Source organism: Lytechinus pictus, chromosome 19, assembly GCF_037042905.1.
Source record: "Lytechinus pictus isolate F3 Inbred chromosome 19, Lp3.0, whole genome shotgun sequence".
In the NCBI taxonomy this organism is placed as follows: Eukaryota; Metazoa; Echinodermata; class Echinoidea; order Temnopleuroida; family Toxopneustidae; genus Lytechinus; species Lytechinus pictus.
The window spans coordinates 9,372,224-9,399,308 of NC_087263.1; the positions used below are offsets into that span (position 1 = coordinate 9,372,224).

Sequence of the window (27,085 nt, forward strand, 5' to 3'; positions counted from 1 at the left end):
TAGACCACAACGCGCCCATCATAGCACAGATAACAAATGAGCATATAATTTAGTTTGTAAAGAGAAATTAAAATTTTTTGAGAGGAAAACTACATTTTTTTTTAGTAACATGATTATTGTGACAGAATGGACTGAGTAGTAAATTATATCTTTCAAGTGGGCCTGTATTACAAGACTAACTTCTCAGAATGTTAGTCAGTTATAAATTAGGACCAGGGCCCCATAACACAAAACTTAGCGATTGATCGTAGAACATTTTTCTACAATTGATTCCATTGACTACAATGTACAATCAATCGTAAAAATCAAGCGTACGATCAATCGCTAACCTTTGTGTCACGGGACCCTGGAAATGATTGGAATTTCTAAATAGAACCACTGTTGGCTTACTTAGAAATTTTAAATCATTAAAACATTATTTACATGTATATATAATATTTTCAAGTTTACTGGATGAATCACAATATGCATGGATTCTCAGCACGTCGCATTATGGGTAAGGCAACCTGGCCAGATTTGAGTACCTAAGGAGGTGGTGCTCTATTCAAAGCCCATCTAAAGCTTCAGCAAAAAGATTAATACTGTAAATGACATTGAAGTATCATCTAAAAAAACATTGAATCTTTTTTTTCAATTATAAAAATATATCAAACTTGTAGTAATAATAATAATAAGTCATATTTTACCAAGGGTAGCCACTTCAGTTCTGAAAACTGTTCTCCCAGCTTAACATGATAATGTTATTATTATCCTGACCTTAGCACGGTTGCATCTAGTACCCTCTCGTAGTATTTTTTCCAAACGAATGGCTATTTGGGAACTTACCATAAAAAAAGTCAGTACCAACTCCAAATGCCAACATACCCTTGAACACCAATACAAACACCACAACATCAGTATTAATATTCAACCTAACCTTAACACCAGTACCAACACAAACACCACAATGTCAGTATTAACATTCAACCTAACCTCAACACCAGTACCAACACAAACACCCCAATGTCAGTATGAACATTTACCCTTATACCATAATACCAGCACCAACACAAACACCACAATGTCAGTATGAACATTCAACCTAACCTAAACACCAGCACCGATTCAACCCTAACACTAAGAAGAGCACCAAGACAAACACCACAAAATCAGTATTAACATTCAACCTCAACTCAACACCAGCACCAATTCCAACACGAACACTAAAGCAAGAGCACCAAGACAAACATCCAACACTAAAACCAACACCGCACTAGAAATCACCTACTGCATGGAACAGATTATCAAAACTCACTATCAGTCAGAGTTCGGGTGCTTCCCACTTTTGGTTCACTTCTTTCATCACCGCTGAGGGCTACTACGCTAACACTATATGTCGTCCCCGGGGTAAGGTCAGAGATCTCCGCAGACGGTTGATTAAGGTTTCCATTAAACACAACACTCCCATGGTTTGGTGTAACTGTGATGTCAAAGTTGTCAACATCTCCGACAGATTTCCACACGGCGGTGAGTGTCCGCTGGGTGGGGGTAATGCTCAACTCGGTTGGAGTGGCAGGAACTGGATGAATAAATTTAGAAGCAAAGTACTTATTATTCCATTAATATTATTTATTTGCTGATTGGCATCACCTGTGCCCATGAGTTGAAAAAGCGAAAGGAATCACTGTCACCCTCAGGTCTCTGCTCCTGATTGGGGGAGCACAGGTGGACCACTACACCGGAGTTTCCCCGGTGGGTTCTTAACAAGCAAAGATGATGACTGTCCAACATACACAGGGCATGCATTTAACATTCTTTTTCGAAGGAAGTGTGTTTTCCACTTTAACATAGCCTGCATCTATTTACACATTGTCTTTACATGTAATGCCATTCTTCACATTCTTCCACTCTTTCCCGCTCTCTCCATTCTCGAACTTCTTTCCTCTTTATTTCCCTTTCCTCCCTCACTTTCTTTATCTTTTCTTTGTCTTTTCTTGGACATCTGTCGTTATATTATCATTGTCAAAGTATCTATCCAAATGATTCCTATGTTGATTGTGTATATTTGTATATGTAAATATATATATATATACATGTACAGTATATGTATATTATGTATACATATGTGTGTATGTATGTATATATGTGTGTATATGTGTATGTATGTATATGTGTATATATGTCACCTCGATACTTATCACTCCCTTCTATTATTTACTATTTATAAGTAGACATACATGTAAGTTGTTTCTCTTTTTGATAAAATACTGTTTTTTTTTTGTTTATCTGCATATATTCCTTGAATTGTATATATGTTTTGTATTATTTCGTGTTGAATTGTATATTTGTTTTATATATTTGTTTTGTATCATTTTGTACTTCTTGTTTAGAACAAAATATTGGCAATTGCCAGTGATGTTCTAATAAATTCAATTCAATTCAATTCATCTACGAAACAAGGAAACAGGGAATGGGCTACATGTAGTTAACACACAAGGCGGCCTTCAGTCATTCGTCCAGGGTGGACGCAAACTACACAACAATCTTTGGTTCTACAGGCAGATGCTTAATTGACTGAGCCAACTCATTCCCTTAAACATAATGCATTTTTTATAAGAAAATTATCATTAAAAACCCCCCTACATCAGAAAAGATTTGCTCTTCAAAAGCCCTCACAATAAAAATACATGTATAATATGACAGCTGAAACTACGGGGTCAAATAGTCCCATACATGTTTATCTGTGTGCATGTCACTTGAAGAATCAAGTCAATTACAAGTTCTTAGTTCTTAATTGGGTTATTATACATGTATACCTTCAAATGTCACTTAAGTTTTTGCAAAACTAGAACTAAATATCATCTTTAATTCTCCCCTTTCCCTACCTTTTTTTTCATTTCAGCTTCCCTTTTTATTAAATCATTTATCGTGAATTACCTGTTCTTTGTTCCACTGTCTCTGCTGCGCTAGTCTTCAGTGTGGCACTGTCCACGCCAACCCCACTCACAGACACCAGAGAGAAGGAATAGTTCCTCCCCTGGACCAAACCGGACACCTCGGTAGTATACTCTACTTGATCTGAGATGTACACCTCTTCAATTGGTACCCGAGTATCAGGTTTAAAGGTCAACTGGAAGTAGTTGTAGACGCAGCCTGAGCAATTTTTGAGACGCCACTGTACGGTGACATTGGTTGTGGTGTAACTGGTCACGGAGATGTCTTCAACTGACTCGGGCACTGCAATGCCGGATAGAAAACAACACAATATCAATCAAATTTTCTAAGATGGGAAAATGTTTGGACTTTTGCACACTGAATTAATACTGGGGGATAATAATGACAACTGCTTTCATAACATTTTCATTGAATCAAGCAGGGACTCGATTTTAAGGCGCGCGAGAGCGATCGCGCGCTACATGCGCGCCTTAATCCATTTTTGGTAGCGCGATTAATAGCGCGCCTCGCGATAGCTGACCTGCGCGAAAATGCCTAAAGTCGCCCTCGAAATCACCCAAAATCATGCTTTCGGGGGCGACATAAAATCTGAATGTCGCCCCCGAAATTATTGCCGAGTGATAACAACTCAACGGCCCACTAGTGCCATATGCTCGAGCTCCGCTTACCATTTAAAAATCATCCAAAATCCACACTCAAAATCATGAATAAGCCTTAAAAGTAGCGAGTAGCACAGTTTCAAATTCCGAAGTTGCGTTATTTTTTCTGTACCACGTATTTCCATACACATGGTACCAGGTATGGAAAAAAAAAATAAACGCAACGGTCGGGAAAGAGTTGCATGTATAGGGGTCCATTATGACTACCACTATGTGCCATTTCGAATGCACATGTTTCCCCTACAGATATCACAATTCTGTGATAAAATAATTCGAATTACACAGGAAATAAATCCCAGAGTCTAGTAACCTAGCATTGGTGAGTTGTCATTCGGCTTTGCTTTTCAAAACGGCTTATTAACTTCCAAAATAAGTTGTCTTATTTATAAATTATAACTAAAAAATCATTTGTTTTCTTTGTCTAGGGGATGAGGTATTATATCAGACAATAAATCATCAAACAAAGCTCCATCTTTTTTACAAGGCCGGCGGCAGGCTCACGCATTGGCGCTTTTACTACAGTAGCTAGCCAGTTGGAGCTCTGTCTCTCTGCCAGAGCTCTGGGGGACAATTCGCTCAGTAAAGGCCTCAATGATGGTGATTTTCTGTATCAGACAGAGTTTACATTTCAGGAATATTATTCAAAACTGCCAATAAAGTTTGATGATTTCTTCATTGTTATGTATATTTAAGTTCTTAATGAATACATTCTCACCAAATTTAGACTCCCCCATAGAGAAATGAAATTTTCATGGAGATCTGCGTTCTCAAAGAACTTCAGGAAAAGTTAGGGTATGTGGGCCTTTATTACATGTACATGGCTGACTAGAGTATTGTACTGGAATAGATGGAGTAGAAATTAGATATTGAATTCATTTATATCCAAGTCCAACTCACAGTCACACACACACCCACCCATCCACACACACCCACATCCAAGATTCTAAACATGATAAATAACTTTAAAAATCATACAACATTAAACAAAAAGTAATAATTCATTAATAAGTGAACAGGTATTCCTCAAAATACAAAAAAGTAGCATTTAAAAAGAGCCCTCGAAATGCAAAAAGTAGCCCCCGAAATTTGACAAAATATTTAAAATGGAGCCCCCGAAAAAAAAAAAAAAATTGTCAGTGACTTAACTTTTAGCCAAAGTCAAAACCTAACTAAAACAGGTTTTATAACACACAATCTAATTACAATACATTGTAAAACAATTATACTTCCTTTGGTTGTTGATTGTAATTTTATAGTACATACATTTCCTCCATCCATTTTGTTAATTGGGCAAAAAGCTCCCCTTGTATGTTGAAGAAGAGCTTTATGCAGTGCTCCTCTACCGCTCTCCTTAAAAGTTCTAGGAGAGCTTTTTATTGCTCCCCTCATAATTATAAAACCAAGTCCCTGAATCAAGATTTCCAATCTGTACCATTGACATCGAGGATCGTTCTTTAGATCATAACCAAGAAAAAGAGACATTTCTTAGCTTCTCTATACAAAGGTTAGAGCGAAAAATGATTGATTGTTGAATTTAATGTATGAATGTGCAATATTGCAGTATTCCTGTGCAAAGGGGTAAAGGCAGATCAAAAGCAGGTTCATTATTATGCTCTCTCTCTGGGAGATAGAGGGCGCCCTCTAACCAGCAATGTCTAAATTTTAAGTAAAGCACACTCGGCACATCATTTCGCCAAGGTTCAACTGATGAATTTGTAAGCATGCTGCTGCACTAAAAGATATGAAGGGGGCCCCAGGTTTGCGCACCTACATGTAAAAGATTAACTTGAATTTGTCATAAACTCCACAAAATTTTTCAGTTGATAATGTTCCTTATAATCTTATGAGTAAGTGTGCCAAAAATCTCATGAAAATTTTGAGAGAAATTTATTTGATTATCTTGGAAAAAAACCTTGCCCAGTCATTTTCATATTGAACAAAATAAATGGTGCCTGGTTTCTGCGCATCCATTCACTTCACACATTTTGTTGAGAAAGGCTGCATTTTGAGGCCATTATATGAAATGCACGAAGTTCAATATTTTCCACCATTTTGAGTTGGATTGTTTAATGAACATCTATCACGTATTGCAGGTGTACATTTTGTAGCCGTCGCATTATCTTCTTTTATTAGAATCACCCAGATATGCGTATGTGCAAACAAGGGGCACTGGGCAGACCTTGAGGCACCTATAAACCATACATGTAACTTTGCCAGTTTGCACATGAACTGCATTATTATGTGTCCATGTTAAACCTACAGAAACATCCTTACTAAATATGATTTGAATACACACCTGCCACTAGCTGGATAATACTTGAAGCTCTGGAATTGTTGGATGTTCCGACCTCACTAAAGACTTGCAAATTGTACGTATCTCCTGGGTCAGGCAGGTCTTCACAAGCTGCAGAATACGATTCTTCACTTGTATCATTGATGGTGTGTGGGTACGCAGTGCCACTGGAACATTTAATACTGTAACTCTCTACCGTGCCATTCTGCTTCGTCCAAGATGCGTTGACCGACGTCAGGGTCGAAGGCCCTTCCTCGAGGTCAACTCCCTTCGGCACTAAATGGATGAAAGATAATGATAATCAATGCAATGATAATACAACAAGAGTCGAACCAGTCTATCAAGGTCACCCAAAGAAACAGAAATAGTGGCCATCGGAGACAGCATGAACATTAACGTCAAATTACAACATTTACGTGAGTTTCCTTGAACTCGGAAAATACATGTACAGTGTAGCTATCAAATTTGTTTGCATTTTTTGCAATGACATACAGTACATTGATACAACCAAGCACCTTTTCAAGGTAAATACTCCCAGCACATTAAAGCTATCCCCCCATCAAGAATTGATAAAGATTTCATACGTATGTCCATATTATGAAGTCTGTTTCAACTTAGACCATTGTCTAACCTTGTGCTAAAATTATGGGAAGACAAGTCTTACAAACTTCGATAATGCTATGGAAATCCATCAGTGTCATAATTTTTTCTATAGGAAATTTGCACAATGTCCTTTGTAAACAAAGAGAAGCACAGTGCATTTTCAAGAAAACAATATTTTCACAAAAAAATTTATAAGTGAAGAAAACTACCTTAGTTTATTAATCTTTCCTAGGGCCAGTTGCAGAAAGTTGCATTAAAACGCAACTCAAATTATCAAGCGCAAGTCCCGAATACGGGTGTTTCATTGGCTAAAAGCTAAGTTGCGCAAGATTTTGTGAGTTGCGTTTGATTGCAACTCTCTCTGCAACGGGCCCCTAGACAGTTTAGAATGATTCTCGAGTCAAATGAGCTGGTATATTGAACCAATGACTGTTAAAAATTGATGTTACAATCAACTATACATACATGTCGTGAAACCAACATAGACCAGAGTTTAAATCAAACGCAACTTCAGAATACGGGCCATAGTTTCCAGCACCGGTCCACTTACATGCGTAGATTTCAATGACACTGGTGGCGCTCTGCTTGTCCTTGCTAATAGCAACGACCGAGAGGGTATACTGCTCTCCAGATCGTGGTAACTCCGTGCAGTAAGCCGTCAAGGTGTTCCCTTGTTGACTGTCGTTCACAGAAATGGACGCTGGGGAGGCATTACCCTCCGAGCAGGTGATATTGAAGGTATCCACCACACTGTTTGGGACTGTCCATGTAGTGGATATGGTAGTTGTGTTGGAGTCGCCCTCTTCAAGGTCTACAGCCTCTGGTACTGATTTCGAGAATGCATGACGAAAGAAAAATGAGGCAGGAATGAAAAAGAATGAATTCCTTAGTATGGAAGATGCTGATTTTCATATACAGTGGTGCTAAAAAATAAGTGAACCCTGCCGGAAAACGAACAGATTTAAAATGTTCAAGTTCTGCCATTAGATATTTAATTGTGAAGTCAGGTGATAATATATTACATTCAATAAAGTTTGTTTCTCTGGTTTCGCTGAACATTGTAGTGTTGTTGTATACATTCAACACTCAGCATGAAAGAGTTCATTTTGTGGTGAGGTTCACTAATTTTTTTTTGCACAACTGTATATCTAAATATGTCTTGATGACATTTACGTCTATGTATTTTTATTAAGTTATGTTTATAATCAACCAGTGATGGTTGAACCTTATGGCTATCCCTGGCCACCGATAGATTGGTCTTTCAGTTTTCTTTTATTTGTATTTTATTGTATTTCTTTTGCCACAAATAAAACTAATGAAAATAAAGATAAATAAACTGTTGTGGTAGTAAATAGCTGTTGATCTCTTGTCACACGACGGAGTAAAAAACACCGTGTGACAACAGATAAACGTATCAGCTAAAAATTAAACATGTCTTTCGGTATTCGAGACAAAGTACACATCCAGCATTTTTTGTTTGACTTATATCTACATGTAGCACAGAGGAACTCCAGAACATATTTGTAGGTTCATAAAGTTGGGTGTAGAATATGTCACAAACGTGTTTGATTCCACACATACATGCTCATACATGTATGTACATGTATCTTGGAAGGCAAGTGGGATTCTTCTTCAGCCAACATATCAATATCATACATGTACTTCATTGCGGCCCCTGTAAAACTTAGATCTACTGAAATTGAAATCTGCACAATTCTTGGTTTAATCCACAGATTAAAAAAAAGACCTATGTGAATTTGGTCAGGCCAGTATGTATACCCACTCCCCCATCAAAGTTTAATATCCAAGGACCTCTTTCTCTCTCATATCGCTATGATAAACTTACATGCCGTGATTGTGATCGTGTTCGTCTGACTACGCTGACCGTAGCTGACCGACGTCACAGATATCTCGTAGTCATCTCCTGGAGTTGGAAGACCGTCACAAGAAGCCATCCGAATGGCTGAGGAGTCAACTTTGGGGGGAGAAGCAGTTCCTTCATCTGAGCAGGAAACTTCAAAGTACTCCACGATACCATTGGGCATATCCCATGTTGCAGCTATAGAGTTTGTCGTCACACTCTCGCTTGCTTCAGTAAGATTAACAGCTTCAGGTACTGTGAGAAAAGAAGACCCAAATTGGACGAATAAAGGGATACCTGTTCATGTCATCTATTATTTGATGTTTCACTTCTATTTTTATATGAAGTTGGTTTATAATTAAAGAATCTGATGAAGGTTTCAGTCATAAACACATAAACAAAAATTTGGGAAATAGCATTAAAAATGGACATACTGACGCTTTTCGACATGCACTCCACAGAGTAAAATGACATGAATGAAGAGATAAAATGACTTGTATAGGTAATAATACATAAAATACACCTGTTTGATAAAATATCTTCTATGACGTCATCTCAAACCCTGGCATGAAGGAAGTGATATTAAACACACTTTTACAGACTTTGTAATGATGCATGGAAACATGATATGTGGGATTTTAAGAAATGTTGGAAAAATAAAAATTGAGTTGTCGGTGAACAGTGCATCTAGAATGATACACAAAACGAGAGGAAAAATTAGGCAATGATGAACTTGTCAGTCAATAACCTCTTGGACAGACATGAACATGAGAGCAATATGATTCATTGACGATTGTACACAGCTCACTGACCTATACATGAAGGTACCATAGTTAGAATTATGAGGGATGATCACAATGCACTTTGTTGGCAAAATTTCACTGTGTCTTTTTGATCCTTTATTAAAGGGGAATCAAAAAATCATAAGATGTGTTAGAGAGGAGAAAAATATATTAAATGAAAGGGTGAAAGGTTGAGAAATCGGATAAGCAATGAGAATGTTAAGGCTATTTTTAATCGAAATTGAGATCCTTATAAAAACTGTGTAAATACAAATTGGCAACAGGGTAACGACCTAAATTTGGCTTGGATTCTCCTTAAAATGGACAATTATGGACATCAAGGCATCATTTCACAGAATAAAAACTCACTTTATTCCTAAGTGGTCATTTCTTTGTTAGTGGTATTACAAAGCACAAATGGAGATCATTGAGACATGTAATATTCTTTTCATATGCATGTACCATCTGGAAAATGATTCTTTTTTTTAGATTCTTACTTCAAATACATGTAGTTTTACTCACTCATGCATGAACTACATTTATGTGTCATATTACTTTAAGTCATATGAGACATATATATGTAATAAACCATGTAAAGTAAAAATGGCTTTAAGAATCTTTTGATGTCAAAAGTAAGTGCAATCACCTATAGTACAAATATGCAATCAATGGAGATGGTTTGAATTATAAATAAATGCTATCAATTCTCAATTCACTGACTGGTGACACAATCATACATGTAGCTAAAGAATACAATCATTGGTTTGCATGAATAAATACATGTACCATCAGTTTTCCCTGGATGATACTGGTAGGACATTAACATTCAATTGCAAATCAAACAAAAGTCCCCTAAAAAATCAACCATAATTCAGTGGTGCACGAGTTGCAATTGAATGCAAATCAACTACATACTTGCATTTAATCTCATGATCTATGGATGATTTTGGGACTTACATGTATGCTTGATTTGGAATTGAACGTAAGTTTCTTGCAAGACTTTTGACACTCTTACCCGAATAGTTTGCTGTGAAATGTTCGTGCAATCATTATTACGCAATCAATAATGATGGTTGTCAATGAATGATATCAGTTCTTTATTCATGAACTATTGATACAATCAGGATGAATATCCGTGAATGACACCAAGATTGTGACCATCAATACCAAATAGTTCGCTATGAAATGTTTGTGGAACAATTATGTAATCAATAGGTGATTGTCCAACTACAATGAATGATATCAATTCCTTCATTATTAAATGAACTATTAATGCAATCAAAACTGAATACCCCTGGACAATACCGAGACTTATGATATCATACCAAATAGTTTGCTGTGAAATGTTTGTGCAATCATTATATACAACCAATAGTGTTTGTCTGATTACAATGAATGATATCAATTCCATCATTAATGAACAATTGATGCAATCAAAACTGAATACCCATAGATGATATCAAGATTGTGACCATCAATACTGACCAAATAGTTTGCTGTGAAATGTTTGTGCAACCATTATTATGCAATCAATAAGTGATTGTCCAGCTACAATGAATGATATCAATTCCTTCATTAATGAACTATTAATGCAATCAAATCTGAATACCCCTGGATGATACCAAGATTGTGACCATCAATACCAAATAGTTCGCTATGAAATATTTGTGCAACAATTATTAGGTAATCAATAGGTGATTGTCCAACTACATGTACAATGAATGATATCAATTCCTTCATTATTAAATAAACTACTGATGCAATCAAAACTGAATACCCCTGGACAATACCGAGACTTGTGATATCATACCAAATAGTTTGCTGTGAAATGTTTGTGCAATCATTATATACAATCAATAGTGTTTGTCTGATTACAATGAATGATATCAATTCCATCATTAATGAACAATTGATGCAATCAAAACTGAATACCCATAGATGATATCAAGATTGTGACCATCAATACCAAATAGTTTGCTGTGAAATGTTTGTGCAACCATTATTATGCAATCAATAAGTGATTGTCCAGCTACAATGAATGATATAAATTCCTTCATTAATGAACTATTAATGCAATCAAATCTGAATACCCCTGGACGATACCAAGATTGTGACCATCAATACCAAATAGTTCGCTATGAAATGTTTGTGCAACAATTATGTAATCAATAGGTGATTGTCCAACTACAATGAATGATATCAATTCCTTCATTATTAAATGAACTATTAATGCAATCAAAACTGAATACCCCTGGACAATACCGAGACTTATGATATCATACCAAATAGTTTGCTGTGAAATGTTTGTGCAATCATTATATACAATCAATAGTGTTTGTCTGACTACAATGAATGATATCAATTCCATCATTAATGAAATATTGATGCAATCAAAACTGAATACCCATAGATGATATCAAGATTGTGACCATCAATACCAAATAGTTCGCTGTGAAATGTTTGTGCAACCATTATTATGTAATCAATAGGTGATTGTCCAACTACAATGAATGATATCAATTCCATCATTAATGAACTATTGATGCAATCAAATCTAAATACCCCTGGACGATACCAAGATTGTGACCATCCATACCACATAGTTTGCTGTGAAATGTTTGTGCAATCACTTATTATGCAATCAATAGGTGATTGTGTGTCTACAATGAATGACATCAATTCCATCATTAATGAACTATTGATGCAATAAAAACTGAATACCCCTGGATGATATCAAGACTTGTGACCATCAATACCAAATACATGTACATGTAGTTTGCTGTGAAATGTTAATGTAAATGGACATCAATGGTAGAGGTTCATGTATTGATAAAATGAATGATATCAGTCCATGATCCACAAACACTAATTTGCCATCATGCTTATGCTTTTGGGTCCATGTACAGCAAAGGAAACATTTTCCTCTTTTCATAAAGGAAAATTCCACTATTGGTGCTAGCTGGCTTTTTATCATCAAAGTAAAGACGGAACAGGATCATAGCTGAAATTTGCAGGATGTAACTTATCACTCTATGGGGCGTTGCAAGAAACTAACTTTCAATTGCAAATCAAGAATAAATCCCCTTTTAATCAAACGTAAAATGCTTTTAGAAGAAAGTTGAATTTCGACTGAACGTGAACTAACTACAAATTTACGTTTAATCAATTAATTCATGCTTGGATTTGGGAATTACATGTACATGCAGGCTTAATTTGGAAAATGAATCTAAATTTCTGGCAATGCCCCATTGCTATAAACGCAATGAGATGTAATTGTATTGAGCTTTCAGGAATGTTGAGCAGGTGGGTGTAATTATGCATCGATGATGATGATGAGTACCGAATGGCGTATTTCAGTCGTCTACTCACAAGCTGTCATTACGATCATGGCTGAATTTCTCTGCGTATTACTAAGACTGGTGACTATCATAGTGTAATTATCTCCCGGGTTGTACAAATCCTCACACAAGGCAACAAAATCATACTCCGCACACACATTGTCAGTCCTGGCGGTACCATTACTGCAATCGACTTCGAACTCGTCAACGACTCCTCCTGGGAAATCCCAGCCAGCTGTTACCGAGTTGGTTGTCGAATTGCCAGCTGTAAGCTCCACATTAAGGGGTACTACAGTTCAAAGTTCACAAGGGATAACTTGTAATCATTTATTTGCATTTTACTTTAATACAGGAAGTTTAAAAAAATATTCATGTAGTGAATAAAGAATCAAATATACAAAGTTTCCAAAGCATTACGTTAGTTGTACAAAGCCCTAATTAGGAATTTATTGACAGCTCTGAGAGAGTAATGCTGAAAATTTCAAAGCAACCTTTTGACAATATTTGACACAATCATGCTTTTCTTTTCTTTTCATTCTGGTCAACTGGAAAAAAAAACAATATTTGAAACAATCATGCTTTTTTCTCTTAATTCTGGTCAATTGTTCAAAGGATTATACATGTATTGTGGGTGACTTGCACTCTTTGAAAATAATATAAAACGTTCTCCCTCCATCGCACAAATATCAATACCTTTTTTGGAAAATTAATATTGAATATACACCACTACCTACAAGCTGTCAGTGCGATGGTAGCACAATTATTTTCTCCACTGCTCAAGTTTGTATAGCTGAAACTTGTATTGCACAAAAACAACACAGCACAAATATCCGTGCATGACTAGTTTTTTAAATTGAACATCGCTGCTTGCACTCACAAGCTGTCAGCACGATGGTTGCAGGATTAACTTCTCCGTTGCTGGAACTCGTAACAACCATGGTATAATTATCTCCAGGATTCCAGACGCCCTCGCAGCTTGCTACGTAGCTAAAACCTTCATCGGCTGTCAAAGTCGTGTTACTCTCGGTGCCGTTGCTACACTCGACGTTAAAGTCTTCGACCAACCCTCCAGGATAGGGCCACATGGCACTCACAGAGTTTATTGTTGAAGAGTCGGCAGAGAGAATGGCACTAAGAGGTACTGCACAGTAGACGTTAACAATGAGGAGTCAAGTTTAGATTAGATGTAATTAAAAGCAAGTTGATTAATTCTTGATAAAAAGTGGATGCAGTTTCTCAATCTCAAATATGATCTTATCAGGGATCTGTCTTACAAGGAGTTCAGATTGATCCGGTCAACTACAAATATAAAAAGCTAGCAATATCAACATCTAAAATGCATTTTTGTTTAAAATATTTTCTAGACATGATGTATATTCATACATTCATTGTATGACATTGATGGATTTCCATACAGTTTAGGTTGATCTAATCAATTGCAACTGTTTGTAAGAGGGGCCCCTGATCATACAGTACCTGTTTGTTTTTGTAGGAATTGAATTTATGTAGGCATTTCACTCTTAGGAATTGTCATTTAATATTTTGTTCTAAGATGCCATGTACATGTACACGTTCAATGGCACAGTATAAATCATAATACATGTATACACCCATTTGACTAAATATCATCCATCATGATCCATGACGTGATATCATCTCAAAACTTGGCATGAAGAAAGCTATACTTTTTTACACACGTTACATACTTTGTGATGATGAATGAAAACATGATAGGTGGGATTGAATAAACATTGGATAAATGAAAACTTGAGTTGTCGGTTGAACAGTGCATCTGTTACACAAAACAAGAGGAAAAAGTAGGCAATGATGAACTTGTCAGTCAATAACATCTCGGTCAGACATGAACATTAGAGCAACATGATTCATTGATGATTGTACACAGCTCACTGATCTATACACATGCAATGGTACCATAGTTCAAATTACGAGGGACGATCACAATGCACTATGTTGGCAAAATTTCACTGTGTATTTTTTTTAATCCTCATTAAAGAAGAATCAAAATTTGGTCATAAAATGTGCTGGAGAGGAGAAAAATATATTAATTTAAGGGTGTAAGTTTGAAACAAACCAGATAAGCGAAATTGATATCCCTGAAAAGACTATGTAAATTCAAATTGGTAACTGGGTGACGATCTAAATTTGGCTTAGATTCTCCTTTAAATGCACAATTACGGACATCAAGGCATCATTTCAAAGAATCAAAACTCACTTTATTTCTAAGTGGTCATTTTCTTTCTTTGTGGTATTTCAGAGAGCACAAATGGATAATTGAGACATGTAATATTCTTTATGAAATTCAGATCCGGCAAATGATTCTTTTTTTTATCCTTACTTCAAATTGTTTTACTCACTGATGCATAAACTACATTTACATGTATGTGTCATATGATACATGTACATATAATTGTAATAAACTATGTAATGTAAAAATGGCTTTACACTGTAAGTATATTTTGATGTCAAAAGTAAGTGCAATCACATTTAGTGCAATTATGCAATCATTGAAAATGGTTAGAATGAATAAATGCTATAAATTCTGCAATTATGCAATCAATAATGATTGTCTAACTTCGATGAACGATACATGTACCAATTCCATCATGAATGAATTATTGATGCAATGAAAACTGTATACCCCTGGACGATACCAAGGCTTGTGACCATCAATACCAAAATAATTTGCTGTGAAATGTTTGTGCAATCATTATATGCAATCAATAGTGTTTGCCTGACTACAATGAATGATATTAAGTCATTCATTATTAATGAACTATTGATGCAATCAAAACTGAATACGGTACCCCTGGACGATACCAAGACTTGTAACCATCAATACCAAATGGTTTGCTGTGAAATGTTTGTGCAACAATTATTATGTAATCAATAGGTGATTGGCCAACTACAATGAATGATATCAATTCCATCATTGATGAACTATTGATGCAATCAAATCTGAATACCCCTGGACAATACCAAGACTTGTGACATCAATACCAAATAGTTTGCTGTGAAATGTTTGTGCAATCATTATATACAATCAATAGTGTTTGTCTGACTACAATGAATGACATCAATTCCATCATTAATGAACGATTGATGCAATCGAATCTGAATACCCCTGGATGATATCAAGACTTGTAACCATCAATACCAAATAGTTTGCTGTGAAATGTTTGTGCAATCATTATTATACAATCAATAGGTGATTGTGTGTCTACAATGAAAGACATCAATTCCATCATTAATGAACTATTGATGCAATCAAAACTGAATACCCCTGGACGATATCAAGACTTGTAACCATCAATACCAAATAGTTTGCTGTGAAATGTTAATGTAAATGGACATCAGTGGTAGAGGTACATGTATGGATAAAATGAATGACATCAGTCCATGATCCACAAACACTAATTCGCCATCATACTAATACTTTTGGGTCAATGTAAAGGAAACATTTTCCTCTTTTCATAAAGGAAAATTCCACTATTGGTGCTAGCTGGCTTTTTATCATCAAAGTAAAGACGGAACAGGATCATAGCTGAAATTTGCAGGATGTTACTTACATGTATCACTCTATGGGGCGTTGCAAGAAACTAACTTTCAATTGCAAATCAAGAATAAATCCCCTATTAATCAAGCCTAAAATGCTTTTAGAAGAAAGTTGAACGTGAACTAACTATAAATTTACGTTTAATCAATGAATTCATGCTTGGATTTGGGAATTACATGCAGGCTTAATTTGGAAAATGAATCTAAGTTTCTGGCAATGCGCCATTACTATAAACGCAATGAGATGTAATTGTATTGAGCTTTCAGGAATGTTGAGCAGCTGGGTGTAATTATGCATCGATGATGATGATGAGTATCGAATGGCGTATTTCAGTCGTTTACTCACAAGCTGTTAGTACGATCATGGCTGAATTTCTCTGCGTATTACTAAGACTAGTGACCGTCATAGTGTAATTATCCCCCGGGTTGTACAAATCTTCACATGAGGCAACAAAATCATACTCCGCACACACATTGTAAGTCCTGGCGGTACCGTTACTGCAATCGACTTCGAACTCCTCAACGACTCCTCCTGGGAAATCCCAGCCAGCAGATACCGAGATGGTCGTTGAATTGCCAGCTGTAAGCTCCACACTAAGGGGTACTACCGGTAAAATTTCACAAGGGATAACTTGTAATATTTAATTTGCATTTTACTTTAATACAGGAAGTTTTAAAAATAAAGAATCAAATATACAAAGTTTCCAAAGCATTACGTTAGTTGTACAAAGCCCTAATTAGGAATTTATTGACAGCTCTGAGAGAGTAATGCTGAAAATTTCAAAGCAACCTTTTGACAATTTTTGACACAATCATGTTTTTCTTTTCTTTTCATTCTGGTCAACTGGAAAAAAAACAATATTTGAAACAATCATGCTTTTTTCTCTTAATTCTGGTCAATTGTTCAAAGGATTATACATGTATTGTGGGTGACTTGCACTCTTTGAAAATAATATAAAACGTTCTTCCTCCATCGCACAAATATCAATACCTTTTTTGGAAAATTAATATTGAATATACACCACTACCTACAAGCTGTCAGTGCGATGGTAGCACAATTATTTTCTCCACTGCTTAAGTTTGTATAGCTGAAACTTGTATTGCACAAAAACAACACAGCACAAATATCCGTGCATGACTCGTTTTTTAAATCTAACATCGCTGCATGCACTCACAAGCTGTCAGCACGATGGTTGCAGGATTAACTTCTCCGTTGCTGGAACTCGTAACAACCATGGTATAATTATCTCCAGGATTCCAGACGCCCTCGCAACTTGCTACGTAGCTAAAACCTTCATCGGCTGTCAAAGTCGTGTTACTCTCGGTGCCGTTGCTACACTCGACCTCAAAGACTTCGACCAACCCTCCAGGATAGGGCCAAATGGCACTCACAGAGTTTATTGTTGAAGTGTTGGCAGAGAGAATGGCACTAAGAGGTACTGCACAGTAGACGTTAACAATGAGGAGTCAAGTTTAGATTAGATGTAATTCAAATCAAGTTGATTAATTCTTGATAAAAAGTGGATGCACAGTGTCTCTATCTCAAACATGATCTTATCAGGGCCCCCGTCCTACAAAGAGTTACGATTGATCCGATCCATTGTAACTCTACTGAAATCCATCAGTGTCATCATTTTTTTCTACGAAAAATTTGCACAATGTCCTTTGCATGCAAAGAGAAGCGCAATGAATTTTCAAGAAAACAATGAATGCATGAATATACACCATACCTAGAAAATATTTCGAACAAACAGTCATGCATAATAGATGTTGATGTTGCTGGCCTTCACTAGTTGCGATTGATCGGATCAATCGTAACCTTTTGTAAGACAGGGCCCTGAATGATCCAGTCAACCACAACTATAAAAAGCAAGAAATATCAACATTTAAAATTCATGTTTGTTTAAAATATTTTCTGGACATAATGTATATTCATACTCATTGTTTTCTTAAGAATTCATTGTGCTTCTCTTTATTTACAAAGGGCATGGAAAAGATTTTTCAGAGAAAAGAGTATGACATTGATGGATTTCCATACAGTTGAGGTTGATCTGATCAATTGCAACTGTTTGTAAGACGGGCCCTGATCATACCCGTTTGTTTTTGTAATAATTGTATTCCTGTTTTGTACTGAAAGATCTGATTTTACTAAATGTAGGAATTGAATTTATGTAGGCATTTTACTCTTAGGAATTGTCATTTAATATTTTGTCCTAAAATGCTTTTTATTGTTTGTCTGTTATTCTTCAATACATGGTTTGAATTTTGTGGGAACTGCACTTAAAGGCCTTCTGGCTTTATCAGGTCTGCCAACCTGAACAGGACTTTTCAGAATTTTCAAAGCTGAAAACTTTGGTGAGAAAAATTTTGGTGAGGAAAGCAGTATTTTCAAATAAATACCATAGGACAACACATAATGTACATGTACAGTACAACCAAAACTTTGGTATTTTGCACAAAACTATCACTGTTCTTCTGATTTCTTTTTCGTTTTTACCTTTGTTATAAATATATTTTGACCAATCATGTTTTGTATTAATTTAATTATGCCCCTTCACATACATATCAGTATTCATAAAATGTCCAGGACAGTTTTGTTCAACCCATTGGCATCTACATGAATTTCAATATTTGCAACATGTGGATTAAAATTAAGATTATATCTTTCACATTTCTTAATTTACACAAAGCTGACATTAACTTACAATACCAAATGCTTTGTAATTCTGTATTGCCTTAAAATTTGCCATAAATGGTGTACATACATGTATTGCCATAAATCTGATTCGATTCAAAGTTTGAACGGCAAAGTAAATACATGTAAGTATTAAACCAAAGAAGGGAATTGGTACATCAAAACAAACTGAATGCAACATATGATTTCCAAAGTGACAAGTTACCAATTTACTGCTCAATCAATCATTGAATAAAATAGGTCAAAAAACAGGTCCTTGTGGTACAATTATTACAACTTTTATGAAGCACTAAATACATCTATTACTGGCAAGCTGAATTAATTTCTACAGTGCTTCTATTTGATCTCTTGATAAATATAGCAAAAACCTAAAAAAATACAAATCAGAAAGTTCCACAATATGAAGAAAAAGGAGTTGTTTTTTAATACAAATTAGGTTGACATAAGATTTATCACTTTTAGAGTTAATAATTATACCAATTATGCTTGTGCAAAATATCAACATTTTGTGAAATCTCACACATGCATAACAAGATGTACTTTATCACATTACTTATACGTGTAGCATTTACATGTACTTTCCAAATGGTCTACTAGTATATTAGACCACAGATTGTACATAGACGTTTGTAGATGATTAAAGCAAGTAGAGCACAAAAGAACTTATAACTCACGGATATATCTATAAAAACAGGACGTGCTGGCAGTTCTTTTTCTATTTTTTTTTATTTGGTAGAAGATTGCAGAAATAAGTTTCATATTAATCATATTTGGCAATTACCAATAAATATCATTGTTACAGTCAGTAACCAATCTGAATTATATTGTGCAATCTACACACAATCAAAAGCCAACAAGAAAAAGACGAACAAAAGGACAAGGAGAACAATAACGATAACAAAAAGTAGAAGAATAATTAGAGCACAAACAAAGGCAAGAAAAAGAAGAGAAAAACAAGAACTACAACAAGGACAAGAACAGTAGAGAACAAGAACAAAAAGTACAATAAAAGCTACCGGGAACAAGAAAAAGCACAACAGAAACAACAGCAACAGAGGAATAAAAAAAACAGAACAAGAAGAAGACCAACCCAGATCAAGAAGAAGAATTACATACCTGCAACCACATAGTCAACAGCAGCTGGACTTTCCCCGTTGTTTTCCAAGGTGACGACACTGACAGAGTGATTCCCACCAGGTGTTACCCCAGTGCATGTCACCTCAGTAGCTGAACCAGGAAGAGGAGAGCTTGGGGAAGCTTTGCCATTGGAACAGTCCACTCTATAGCCATCAGGTCCAGACAAAAGATCCCAGGTGACTGTAATGGATGTTGTGTTTGATGAACTGTCCCCAAATGTCACTTCTTCTGGAGCTATACGTACAAAGTTACAGAATCGGTGTTAATAATAATAATGATCATAATAATGTGTTATTTACCCAGCGCAGCCGCTTTATTTAGGAAACTGCTCTACCAGCGGGCCCTGCATAACATAATATGTTATCATTACCCTTATCATATTTGGGTTACATAATGAGGATATTATCCCTTCACACGCTGATGTTGCAATCTTGCACATTCGTACAATCAAATTCAACAATCGTAATTATTAGTTTTCTCCCCTAACTTCAAATGAGATAAGATAATAAAAGGCAAAAAGTCTTGGATAACAAACACCTATATAATAATAACAAGTATCAATGGTACAATATGGAAATCCAGTGAATTAAAGAAAATAATATGGAAATAATTGTCATTATCATCCCCCAAAAATTAATTCAGCATGCAAAGAGTTACAGACAAGTAGTTGCAGTAAACACTGTTTTCATAAGAAAAAAAAAATTGAAACCATAGTTGACTGTCACTATTTCATCCTACATGTAGATCTAAAACTCTGGTACATGTACAGTTACATAAACTGAAATTTGTGAAATCATGAGATCTCAGATTCAGCACTCTTGAGCCCTGTTAACATGACAGTTGTCACACTGGCAACGTTAGCATAGTTTGTAACTCTCTGTGAAACGGGTCTCTTGATAAGGAAATTCTGGGGATGTCTGGTACTCACGTGCTGCCGTGAAGGTTTCAGTAATAGGGTTCTCCTTATCACCACTGACACTTGTCACTCTTATATCATAATCAGCCCCAGCTTCTGTTACATTACAGGTTGCTTCAAAGGTGTTTTCCGTTGCATCGCTTGGGTAGACAGTGAAGTTAGTGGTGCCATCAGCACCGCAGTCTACTTTGTAATAATCTTCCACTCCATCTGGATCTTCCCACTGTACGGCAATCTGTCTGGTTGTGATTGAGGTTGCTGTCAGGTTCACGGCATTTGGATCTATAGAAACATCGAACAATGATATTCAAAGTCAACTGAAATTGCACAATAAATTTCTTTTCATTTTGACAATTTCTGGTATCAAATACAAATGAATCTACATGTAATATTGTAATTGAAAAAAAAATACAATTTTTTTTTGAGAGAGAAAGATTTTCATTTCAGATGTTCCTGCATCTCAGTTATTCCATGTCTACCAAGGCCAGCAATGCTTTCCGGAATCTTATCAACTTTGAAGAAAGAATAACCACAATTTTTTTTTGAGAGAGAAAGATTTTCATTTCAGATGTTCCTGCATCTCAGTTATTCCATGTCTACCAAGGCCAGCAATGCTTTCCGGAATCTTATCAACTTTGAAGAAAGAATAATCTATTTTGTCTATCTCTACCTTTTATGTATTTTGCTGGTTTATATTCAACATAATTATTTCTTTGCCTACAATCATTTTTTTTATTGCTATTTCAATGAAATTAGTCCTGACACTATTTTGGTCATGATCAGCAAAAAAATTGTTTATTTCAATCATGAAATAAATCATGAAAACAATTGTGAATTATGCCCAGCAAATGTAATCATGATTTTAAGCAATTCTCAGAAGTGCAAGTCCTGATGTAATGAATTTTATCTCAAAAGCTGTTTTAGACAAAAAAAAAGAAAGAAAAAAATACAATGGCAACTGCTTTTACACGTTAAGAACTAGATCACATAGAACTTTGGAGAGACTGCTGACCTCTCAACCTGGTTCAGTAAAGCATTGACATATTGAGTTTGGTCTCAAATCGTGAATCTTATTAATTGATGGCTTTTTTCATTGACGACTTTCCATACTTAACTCTTTGCCTGGTTTGTTCGACTAGAGTCACATATACATGTAGCACACTACCCAGTGCGACTCAAGTCACATTTTACTCACAAGACACACAGAGTGCATTAAGTCTATTGTTCATACACACATGTATACACAATTGTGAAGTGTGCATCACATTTTACTGTCTACACACAAAGTTTTTTTTTACAAGAAACCAATTGAAAGCTATCGTGAGCTGGATTAGCAGAGTCCATGCAAATCCCTTCTTAAAGATGCACCTTGAAATCAATGTGGCGTAGGAGTAATGATGTCTATGGTGGGCAAAGAGTTAAGATAGATTGGGCCCTGGTCATTTTGTCCTTTTCTAGAGGAACATTTACAGTAGCATACTACAGGACCTTTAAAGATAAACACCAGTTGTGGTAGCAATCTCAAAATGAGTTCGAACAGAATCCAATGAAATTACCACTAAATGCGTAATTGCTGAGAAATGAGCAAAATAAGCATGGAATTTCAATTCCATCAAATTTGGGTATCACACATATGTGTAAGTTGTCATTTTGTTATCATTTTGTGTTAGTTATCATCAGAATTATCGGTTTTCAGCTGAGAATTCACAATTTCAGAAACATGAGTTGATTTCAATGTACCAGATCTAGATCTATGATAATATGGAGGCATTTAATCTAAATTTTAAAAGCTTTTTCATGAAGTAATTGTTTGCTGCAATTACTTTATTTTACCTTTACCTTCAAGATTGTAACTGCATTTTTCCCTTCAAATTTTGTAGAACACTTGTATGTCTAAAGCTGGTATCAAAAGTTGCAATGAAGAAAGACGTCATGGGAAAGTGTAAATAATCAAGGCTTATTGTCACCATATCATGAAATCTATGCTGAAAAATGATCATGTTAAAGATCACTCACACAAATACATAAAATAGCACATCTAGGCCCAGTCTTACAAAGAGTTACGATTGATCCAATCAATCTCAACTATGGAAAGCCAGCAATGTCAAGATCTAAATTGCATGTTTGTTAAAATTGTATTCTAGACACGACATATATTCATACATTCATAGTTTTCTATAAAAAAAAAATGTGTGATTCTCTTTATTTAGTGGAACGTTGTGGCCCAGTGGAGTAGTCTCCGGACTTTGAAACAGAGGGTCGTGGGTTCGAATCCCAGCCATGGCGTAATTTCCTTCAGCAAGAAATTTATCCACATTGTGCTGCACTCAACCCAGGTAAGGTGAATGGGTACCTGGCAGGAATTTATTCCTTGAAATGCGTGTGCGCTGTAATCTTAGTAATTACGGCAGCCAAGCTACAGCTGGGGTAATAATATCCAAGTCCTTTGGAAGTGCATAGAGACATTATTCATAATTGTGATATGCGCTATACAAGAACTGTTTATTTTTATTATAATTATTCACAAAGAACATTGTGCAAATTTCCTGAAGGAAAAATTACGATGTTGATGGATTTCCATATACTTGAGGTTGACTGGATCAATCGTAGCTCTTTGTAAGACGGGGCCCTGGATTGGTGTCTTATTGTTGCTTGGGAAGAAGCCCCAACAACAGGCTTGGAATGCCATGCTTACTCTGTCAATTTCCCAGCAATTACACATCTTCTACAAGAATCATTGAATCACATCTTTGTTTTATCTATTCATACAAACACACGGGTGGTCATTCTAATGGATTCTGTTCGAACTCATACATGTATTTATTAAGGCAACCGCACACCTTACGATTGGTCTGTGACTCATTCTTGGAATAAAACGTAGTAGAATTTGATGCTATGGTAATATTGAGACTTGGAATACATGTATCTTACTGCATAGTGTTCGAAATCATCGTATGAATACCTATGTTCAAATCATTCAGGCCTCTACAAATTTTTTTTTATCACTTGCCCAACAGGGCAAGTGATAAAAATATTTGCTTGCCCGATAGAAAAAACTGCTTGCCCAATTTGTTTTATTATTTTCTTTCATTATTTTTTTTACGACGGTACTATTATTTATGAAGATCATATGAATAAAAACAATTGAGAAACATGTACACTAAAGAACACACATTTATAATTATAAGTATATTTTCAGCAAAGTAGGCCCGAGTCATTACGTTTATTTTGAAAAAAAAAAACTTTTGCTATAGTACTAGTACTAGATCTAAATGGGCGTTAAAGTTTTTTTTTTTAAAGTAAAAAATAAAAATAAAAAATAAAACTTTCCCAAAAGTTGCTAAAATTTCATATTTTGCATCTTTGAATACATGAATGATCATCTGTTTGCCACATTTCCTGGGAATTGTTTTGATTTAGTTGGAAACTATTAAGAAAATGAAGAATATTCAGCTCTTTCTTGATTCTGGAAAAGATCGTTTTATGATGTAAAAAAAAAAGAAAAAAAAGAGGCCTTCACCAACTGGACTCTGGAGTGGCTAAAATTTCACATTTTGCATCTTTAAATCCATGCCATATATTTTCCATATTTCCTTGAAATTGTTTTGATTTAGTTGGAAACTATCAAGAAAATTAAGAATATTCACCTCTCTCTTGTCTTTTCATCATCGTATTATGATGTTACACTCGGTCAATATTTTTTTATATTGTGGTCCCACATGTAGACTTTCATGGTGTTGCAACATTATACTTGGTCAACACCATGAAAGTCTACATGTGGGACAACAGTAAGAAAAAACATTTACCGAGCGTAACATCATCAAAATCAGAGTCAAGAAAGAGCTTAATATTCTTCATTTTTTTCGGTTGTTTCCAACTAGATCAAAACAATCTCAAGGTAATATGAAAAATAGACGTCCATTTCATGTATTCAAAGATTAAAAATGTGAAATTTTAGCCACTTTTGCCTTTCTTTTTTTTTTGGAGGGGGGTTGCATCGGCAAATTGCGCAAGATAGTAGCGCATGCGCACATAGAACGTAAGATGAGATGACACGGTTCTTCGAACGAGGTACCTGGCGATAAATTATCTGTATTTGGCGCTGATTTTACATAAGTTTCCACTGTTTTTTGACTGGTTTGACAATATATCAGAGATAGTTGTGATTATCACTGACATTTTATATTTTATTTTCAAAATATTCACTTGCCCGATCGGGCAATTGACTTTGAGAAATGCTTGCCCGCCCGTCATTTTCACTTGCCCCGGGCAAGCGGGCAAGCGGGTTTGTCGCGCCCTGTCATTCTTAGAATAAAAGCAAATTTAATACATGTATCTAAACGTAATGACGTCATAGCAGTCGTACGATTGGCTACGATTTGAACCTAATTTGGCCTTTGCTCCAAAATAAGGGCTTGCAATCTTTCAAAATGGTCATATTAGAATTCTTTCAATTGATTTTAACCTCAAATAAAATGATATATGTATGTTCCATTCACATGTTCAGAAAATGAGCAAAATGCGATTTGTTCCAAAATCGGATCGCGAACAGTCGTACGGTGTGCGGTGGCCTTTAGATTACTACCACAACTGGCATTTTTTAAGTTGTTTTGTTTCTTTTGTATTTCTAAAGATATTACATGTACACACTGAATATTATTCAGTCATGTACTTGAAACAAAGGAGACCCTAGCCTTACAAGCCTTGCTTTTTCAGGGGTTCTCCTTGTCTTTCTCTCAATACGTAATTAGTTATTTGCTGTGCTTCTTTTTTCTACTTTAACAATGATTTATGGTTAATTGATTTTTTTCATTTGTAGAATGTGAAATCATACTTGTAAGATAAAATGTATGTGCAGAAAGAAAGACGAATAAATATCTTATCTTATCTTATCTACTTACAAGCAGTGATTGTGATGGGTGATTCAGCACTGCTCTTTTCCTTTCCGAGTGCAACACCACGTTTACCAATACTGACTGTAGTCACTGAAAGGGTGTAGTTTTCTCCAGGTATCGTAAGGCCAGTACAGGATGCCTCTAGGGTATCTGAGGGGTTGACTCTTGATGGTGAAGGGTTTCCTCCATCGGAACAATTCACTTCATAGCGATCAAATTCACCATTGACATTACTCCATGATGCAACAATTGTATCCGTGGTGACTTGGTCAATCTCTTCCGTCAAAGTAACTGCTTCCGGTACTGTGAGGAAATTGTCAGAATTTGAATATAAATGTACAGAACATGAAATATAGCGAGACAGATATATTGCATGAAGATAGATCTACATGTATATTGTTACATATCTTAATGATAAATAAAATAACTATAATAAATAATTACATGAATAAACCTCGGATGGGGGGACAAAATAGGTCTTTTGCAATCTGAAATCTATCCGTTCATCCCAATGTATTTTAAATTAAGTTTATTTTTTAGTCCATGAAGTATGTAGTGTTATTAGGGAAATATAAGTTACAAGACTATACATTTAGCTAAGCTTTACAACACTCCCCTCACTTTCAACATTCAATTACAACTCCATCAGTGACAATTTTCCATGATGCAGTGATAGAATCTGTACTGATCGTGTCACTCTTTTCTATCAAATTGACAGATTCAGGTACTATAAAAAAAATTAATAAGATTTGAATTTTACAGTCTTATTTCTATCATTTTTTTTATAGTTGAATGTATTTGCTGTATTAAAACCATGCACGTGAGCCAGCTTGAATCTCAAACATTTCTCAAATAATGATGTTCAGAGATGCATGGACCTCGATTCTTTTCTCAGCAATCAGCCCCCCCCCCCCACAAAAAAATGGAGTTCTAAAATCAATATCGTAATAATAATAGGAAAATGATACTAACGTGCCACAAGATCAATGTATGCTGATGTGCTGGTGTTACCGTCATCTACTATACTATACACAGTCATCGTGTACGTATCGCCTGGTACAGTAAGATTCATGCAAGAAGCCGTGTAGGGTTCCGGATCAGTGTTTCCAATGGTTGCTGGGAATGCATCACCAAGGCTACAATCGATTGTATAACTATCGACTGCACTTTCTGGCTTATTCCATGTGGCGCTCACTGAAGTTGTTGTAGAATCTCCTTCTTCAAGGGCAACTGCAGCTGGCGCTAAAGAGAACACATACATAATGAAATTCTTTCTTAATGTCATGCAAAAAAAGAGGAAAAGCAGAAGAAATAATGGCTATGATGCTCTTAGTCTCATTTCATAAATGCAAAAGTACGTAAAAAAATGTTTACCAAGAGGATGCAACTTGGAACCGTT

At 35.6% G+C, this 27,085-nt stretch overlaps 1 protein-coding gene across 1 annotated transcript in view; it reads right to left on the reverse strand.

Annotated features, from left to right (window-relative positions):
• Positions 1-27,085, reverse strand: part of LOC129283071 (receptor-type tyrosine-protein phosphatase beta-like) — a 100,729-nt gene that overhangs the window by 31,341 nt on the left and 42,303 nt on the right. Inside the window, exons 24-36 of the mRNA XM_064113748.1 lie at positions 26,659-26,928; positions 25,693-25,989; positions 20,804-21,073; positions 19,855-20,109; positions 17,219-17,482; positions 16,390-16,647; positions 13,348-13,611; positions 12,502-12,759; positions 8,336-8,605; positions 7,040-7,315; positions 5,890-6,162; positions 2,917-3,216; positions 1,295-1,558 (exon numbers count right to left, since the gene is read on the reverse strand). Of these exons, the coding sequence (XP_063969818.1) occupies positions 1,295-1,558; positions 2,917-3,216; positions 5,890-6,162; positions 7,040-7,315; positions 8,336-8,605; positions 12,502-12,759; positions 13,348-13,611; positions 16,390-16,647; positions 17,219-17,482; positions 19,855-20,109; positions 20,804-21,073; positions 25,693-25,989; positions 26,659-26,928 (3,519 nt within the window). The remainder of the gene's footprint in view (positions 1-1,294; positions 1,559-2,916; positions 3,217-5,889; positions 6,163-7,039; positions 7,316-8,335; positions 8,606-12,501; positions 12,760-13,347; positions 13,612-16,389; positions 16,648-17,218; positions 17,483-19,854; positions 20,110-20,803; positions 21,074-25,692; positions 25,990-26,658; positions 26,929-27,085) is intronic.